Consider the following 6,931-nt stretch of genomic DNA (forward strand, 5'->3'; position numbering starts at 1 on the left):
CAGCGACTCAAACAGGACAGAGGCTGCAGCGGGATCGGGAGCGCCAGGGCAGCGGCTCGAGCCAGGCAGAGGCTGCAGCGCGATCGGGAGCGCACGGCAGCAGCTCCAACGGGGCAGAGGCTGCAGCGGGAGCAGGAGCGGGAGCGTGCATGCAGCGGCTGCAGCGGGGCAGCGGCTGGAAAGGGGCAGAGGCTGGAAAGGGGGGCTGCATAGGGAGCGGGAGCTGGCGGCAGCAGCTCCAATGGGCCGACGCTGCAGTGGGATCGGGAGCACGCGGGCAGCGGCTCTAGCGGGGCAGAGGCTGCAGCTGAGCGGGAGCGCTGGAGCGCTGAGGAGGCCGCTGCAGCGCTGACGCTCCTCAGAAGCAGCTGGACTCTCCTACCTGCTGCTGCAGGAATCTGTGGCAACACGTTGCTTTGGTGGAAGAATGTGAAGCAAGTTGAGCTTCACAGAGACACTAACTGCAGAAGAAGTGCTTCAGCAGCCACTTCAGATGACTGTGGAGGGTCTTTGATGCTGCACCAAAACTCAACTGACAAATACTAGGTTTTTAAAGGCCAAGAAGCTTTAGAGAAGAAAATTTCCAGAAAAATGGCTTTGGTTTGAGGAGAACACCCGTGAACAAAGAAAAACGGAAGCACTCCCCTCAGGACAACCTCGGGATACGTCACTTCACAGACTCGGCTGGAGGTTTTTACCCACATGGGCCCGGCCTCTTCTTCTGTCTGTCTCTGAATCTGCCTGAGAAAAGATCTGCAGATGGTTATGGCCACTGCCTCATTTCCAGTTTCCAATATTCTGCAAGTTTCTTTCTTGGCCAATTCTAATCTGGAAGAAGAGACGGAAGGAAACTGTGGAAAATGTAATTAATTCCCAGCTTAGCTGCACTGACAGAGTACAAAGCACCAGAGTGTAATGCCACATACTGTCTTTTTTCTAAGGCATAAATATGAGACTTACCAAATTATTTTCTAGATAAGAAATATCAAAGAATTTTCTAGAGAATTTCCCCTATTTTACAAAAAAAAAATTTTTTTTTTTGCAAAAACTGAGAAGAAAATCTCATTTATTTTGTTAATGCATACCACCCATATAGGCGCTATAGAGTTGAATGATTTTTTTTCCCCCAAGGATTAAAGTTCTTAACGTTGCGGTCACATGGAAATCATCCTTAATTTTAACCTAAAGATTGACTGGTGCATATTCTTCAGATATTTCAAGCAAAACTTAGCAGTAATGTATTATTTTTATCATCAGAAAAACGTTAACTGTCAATTACACACACACATGCATAATTATATAATACACACATCTCCATGTACGGCGGCACTTCACAAAGCTCAGGGAAGATTCATATTATCTTTCAATTCTATTTTTCCACAAACATTTTGAAGTTCTCAGATACCCATATATGCAGGATGTTATATGGCTTTTTACCTGTATACAGTGCTCACTGTTTTCTATTCATAAAAAATTTAAATTAGAACCATAGAAGCATCATTATACCCTCCTTACAGGTTTCTTTCTAGATAGTAAAGGTCTATGAAACACACAAACACTGGTTAATAATATGCTTCATCTTCTTATCATATCTTCTCACCACAGACTTTTTCATTGCAGCATGGACAGAGGCTTAGATTTCATGTTTTAAGAGCATAAAAATATCCATCGACAGCAAGTTTTTATAAATAGAGGGTCTTGAAGGGTCTTAGATCCACAATTTCTTTTGGTAATTTTAAAAGATTATTATTATTTTTAACGGACACCTAATAACTGTACATATTTATGGGGTACATTGTGATTTTTTTAATTAAAAACCTAGCTGATTTTATTATTATTATCAATACCAAGCAAGTCTTTAAATCAATGAAAATTTAATTAAGCATAAAGTTACTTTCACATTTGTCTACAACCGTAGTAAATACAGTTCTTGGCATAAAGACACAGCCCTTGGAGTTTAAAACATCCCCAACTGCAAGATAACCTAAATAAATTTCCCATTATTGTTTATGTAATAGTGGGTTAGTTAATCAAATTAAAATAATTATACAATCTAGGATAAAATAAAATGGAAATAATTTACTCACGAAATTCATATTTAAATCATCTTTATTTACAAAATAGTATCCTGAGAATTATAATTCCATTAAGCTTCAATTTGAGCAAAAATTGTAGTTACTTAAACTGAAAATGAAAGATAAGTCAAAACTATTTATGAAGAGAGACCAAAAATATCATCAGGTTTCTTGCTGTGCTTCTGGATTTCAGGAGCAGGCTCATTTGAGCACGGAATCGACCCTGAAGGGAACTCACCCCTACTTTCAGAATGTGGGGGTGGAGGTGACAATCCAGCTCCTAGAGGAACATAAGGAGGAAATCCCCTCAGTGAATAGACATTTCTCATTGCAAATGGAGGTGGTGGCTGGACAGAGAAATCCCTTGGTAGAAAATAATTTTGAGGAGCTCCATACATGCTTCCTGGAGGAGGTGGAGGAAAAGGAGGTTCTCTTCTCATGAATGGACCCCTCCTATCCACTGGAAACAATGGACCTCTGATTGCAGGAAAAGGTGGAGGAGCAAAGCCAGGGCCACTTGCTTCCCTTTCAGCAGGCACAGATGAATGAGGCACATTTACATTACCAAGGTCGTCTTTGGTATCATTTCTGCTGGATTCCGTTTGTGAGGGCTTTGGCCCATCCACTTTATCCAAAGAAGCCAGGTGAAAACTTCTCAGTTCTGCTGGGCCAGACGGTCCACCAGGATTAGGATCAAAGCCGTCTTGCCTTTGTGGAAGAAGAGCTGGATCAGAACATGGGTGGCCTGGTGGAGGAATCATCATCCTTCGGTGTTGTTCCCACGGAGGTGACAGGAACCCAGATGGAGGTGGTGGCTGCACAGGGAAATCCCTTGGGAGATAATAATTTTGAGGAGCTCCATACATGCTTCCTGGAGGAGGTGGAGGAAAAGGAGGTTCTCTTCTCATGAATGGACCCCTCCTATCCACTGGAAACAATGGACCTCTGATTGCAGGAAAAGGTGGAGGAGCAAAGCCAGGGCCACTTGCTTCCCTTTCAGCAGGCACAGATGAATGAGGCACATTTACATTACCAAGGTCGTCTTTGGTATCATTTCTGCTGGATTCCGTTTGTGAGGGCTTTGGCCCATCCACTTTATCCAAAGAAGCCAGGTTAAAACTTCTGAGCTCTGCTGGGCCAGACGGTCCACCAGGATCAGGATCAAAGCCGTCTTGCCTTTGTGGAAGAAGAGCTGGATCAGAACATGGGTGGCCTGGTGGGGGAATCATCATCCTTCGGTGTTGTTCCCACGGAGGTGACAGGAACCCAGATGGAGGTGGTGGCTGCACAGGGAAATCCCTTGGGAGATAATAATTTTGAGGAGCTCCATACATGCTTCCTGGAGGAGGTGGAGGAAAAGGAGGTTCTCTTCTCATGAATGGACCCCTCCTATCTACTGGAAACAATGGACCTCTGATTGCAGGAAAAGGTGGAGGAGCAAAGCCAGGGCCACTTGCTTCCCTTTCAGCAGGCACAGATGAATGAGGCACATTTACATTACCAAGGTCGTCTTTGGTATCATTTCTGCTGGATTCCGTTTGTGAGGGCTTTGGCCCATCCACTTTATCCAAAGAAGCCAGGTTAAAACTTCTGAGCTCTGCTGGGCCAGACGGTCCACCAGGATCAGGATCAAATCCGTCTTGCCTTTGTGGAAGAAGAGCTGGATCAGAACATGGGTGGCCTGGTGGAGGGATCCTCATCCTCCGGTGCTGTTCCCACGGAGGTGACAGGTACCCACATGGTGCTCCATGAGAATCGGTTAACCTATCACAGCCCGATTCTCCTCTTTCATTGGTCATCTGGTGATCCAGAGTATTCTCTGGGCCTCTTGAGCCTCTTCCTCCTCCTCGCCCTGGAGTCAAAGGTGCGAGTCTGAGTGGAGAGAGAAAAGCTCTCGTTTCAGATGAAGGTCGACCCACTGGTGAGGCACCACATGGGGAATGCTCTCCGCCAAATGCTGTCTTTGGAACATCAACTACATATGGATCTTTTTTGAAAAGTTCAAATTTAAACTCTTTTTCAGCTAATTTTTGTCTCTTGGAAACATTTACTTTCCTTAAATACCTGAGGTGTCTTTCAGCAGTCTCAGCTGCCACCCAGCTGCCATGCGCTTCTTTCTCATAGGAAGTCATCTGCCCTTGATAAGAACGAACGCTTCTCTCCAATTCTTCTTCTGCATCTCTGGCTCTCCTTCTGTAGGTCTCCAGTTCCTCAGCTGCATGGCTCATCTTCTCTTCTACTTTGGAAAGTTTCTCCTCCTTCTCTAACCGGTCCTTTTCCTCTGCTATTAACTTCCTGTGGAGTTTCATTCCATTTTCTTGATACAGTTCAGTCATTCCTTTAAGTTTCTGCCGAAGCTTCTGATTTTCACTTTCCAACTGTGTGTTTTCTGACTGTAAAGATGCTTGTTCAGTCTGGAGATTTGTAATATGCTCTATAAGCTCTTCCTTTGTTTTATCTACTTCAGACAACTCAGTGTAAATTTGGTTTCTTTCTCCTTCTAGGGTTTTGAAAGAAGCATTTAACTTAGCAGTGTGAATCAGTTTCTTCAAAGCTCCTTCTGGCGGATCATCTAAGCGAGCACCATTTTGTGATTCGCTCTTCATCTCCAATTCCAAGTCATCAGCCATCATGTCTTCTCTAAGCACAGCAGCCCAGTCTGTCATCTTGAGCAAGCGTTCAGCCAGAGACTTGATGTGATTTTCTTTATCACTCAGAACTCGTTCTGCCTGGACTTTGGAGTTTTCAAATATTATTTTCTGTTTATTAAGTTCACTCACTTGTTCTTTCAATACTTCCGCTTCTTGTAAAAGCTGTTTCTGGCTTTCCTGAAGTTGGGAATTTTCATTCAAGGCGTCTTTTATTGCCACCTTCAGACGTTCTTCATTCATTTGAAATATTTTGCAGATTAGTTTGGCTTCAGCTACTTGTGACTGGATGGATTTCGATTCATCTTCTAGGGACTGTATCCTTTTTGAAATATCCGCCATCAATTCATCTTGCTCACAATGTTTAGATTTCTGTTCCTTTAATTCTTTTGCTAGAAAGACTATTTCATCCTCAAGTTTAGATTTGGAGCTGCTCAGCTTTTCATAGGTTGCCTCCAAGCTTTGTGCTTCTGTTGACCCCTTCTCAAAGCTGGCATCCTTCACAGCTGACTCCAAGCCTTCATACTCCTCTTGAACAACGCAAAGTTTGTCAAGTAGTTTACATTTTTCTTCAATTAGTCCAGAAAGCTTTTCAGCAAGCTTTTTCTCTCTTCTTACATAAAGCCGGCTTCTCACCGATCGAACACTTCTCCACAAAAACAAGAGAATCAAAAATCCAGTAAGAGCCGCACATGTCACCAGTTCCCACGGAAAACCAGGGCCCGGTCTCAGGTCTTCAGGCAATGCTGCCACAGTCCTGCACAGCTTTCCCAGGACCAGCCCCAAGTACGGCTGAGGGGCAGCCCCGGGCACCTCCATGGCGCCGAGGCTGCTCCGGCTGTGGCCACAGTAGCCACGGCCTGGCCGGGCCACCACCAGCAGCTGAGACAGCTCTGCGTTCTGTCGGGAACGCGAACCGGCCCCGGCGACAGCAGCAGACACAGCGCAGCCGGCCTTGAGGGGAGCCGGGGAGCACTGGCGCCCACCGGCCTCAGGCGTCCCCCACCGCGCACCATGGTAACCAGGCCCCTTTGTGACGTCACTTCCGCCACGCGGTTCCGGAGCCTGCCCCGCGCCAGCCTGTGACACACGCTGTCCTAGCCACCCCCACCTCGGCTTGGTTTTGGCCGGGCCACCGCTGGATTTGAATCCATGTTTATAATGATCAAATCTGGGTAATCAGCATACTCATCACTCAAATATTTGTCATTTCTTTGTGCTGGGAAAATTCAAAATCCTCTCTTTTAGCTATTTGAAATTATCTAATAAATGCGTGCTGACTCTAGCCACCTTACAAAGCTGTAGATCAGTACAAATAGTTCCTCCTGTCCAGCTGCAACTTTGTATCTGTAACCTCTGCCTTTCCCCTCCTCGCCCTACCCTTCCCAGCCTCTAGTGACCACTATTCTGCTACTTCTAGGAGATCAACTTTTCCTTTGGCAATTTTTTAAAGGAAATTTTGCGATTTTAATTTCTTTCAGAGGAGCATCCTTCCTTAGATATCTGCCAAGGAACAAAAGTGTTTTCTTTGGACTAACTTTGCCAAAATAGCCGTAGAATGTGGCAATGGGAAGAGGCCTGAGACACTCTGGGCTTCAGCTGGCCCAACGCTTTCTTTATAGGTAATGAAGCAAAGGTCTACAGTAAGTGCACTACTTGTCCAGGGCTGTTTAGCTATTTAGTGGCAGAAGTGTGTTGTATTTCGGGATCTGCTGGATGTCAGTGAAATGCTCTTTGTTTAAAAAACACTTTATTGAGGAATATTTTAGATACCTTGTAATCCACCCATTTCAGGTATGCAATTCAATGAGTTCTAGTAAGTTCATCAAGTTGTGCAGCCATCACCACAAATCAGTTTTAGAACATTTTCACCACACCAATAAGATCTCCTGTACCCATTTATTCTTTTTCCCCCCCAATTTTATTGGTTATGAATATTCACGGGATGCAAGGCTGATTGTCACCGTTCATACCCAAGCTGTGATGGCCAGATTCATACTGGCCACATGACCGTTACATTTTATTGTATCACCTTTATTGACTTTCATATGTTGAACCATCCTTGTATCCCTGGCATGAATCCCACTTCAGGTGCCTGAAACCTCTGCCAAGTTTCTCTTTTTGGTGCCCATAGGAGCCAGCCTGTGCCGCTGGTTCCCATGGAAACAGATCCCTGAGACACACCCTGCCTTGCAGCACGCACAAAGC

The 6,931-nt window shown here is 45.1% G+C and overlaps 1 protein-coding gene across 1 annotated transcript; it reads right to left on the reverse strand.

Annotated features, from left to right (window-relative positions):
• Positions 1-2,237: 2,237 nt before the first annotated feature.
• LOC134363395 (melanoma inhibitory activity protein 2-like) lies at positions 2,238-5,542 on the reverse strand. The gene is given in 4 exon segments (XM_063078996.1): positions 2,238-2,263; positions 2,266-2,890; positions 3,821-3,915; positions 4,027-5,542. Coding segments are annotated over 4 exon segments (2,262 nt in total).
• Between the last annotated feature and the right edge of the window lie 1,389 nt (positions 5,543-6,931).

This window comes from Cynocephalus volans, chromosome 14 (genome assembly GCF_027409185.1).
Source record: "Cynocephalus volans isolate mCynVol1 chromosome 14, mCynVol1.pri, whole genome shotgun sequence".
NCBI classification, from domain to species: Eukaryota; Metazoa; Chordata; class Mammalia; order Dermoptera; family Cynocephalidae; genus Cynocephalus; species Cynocephalus volans.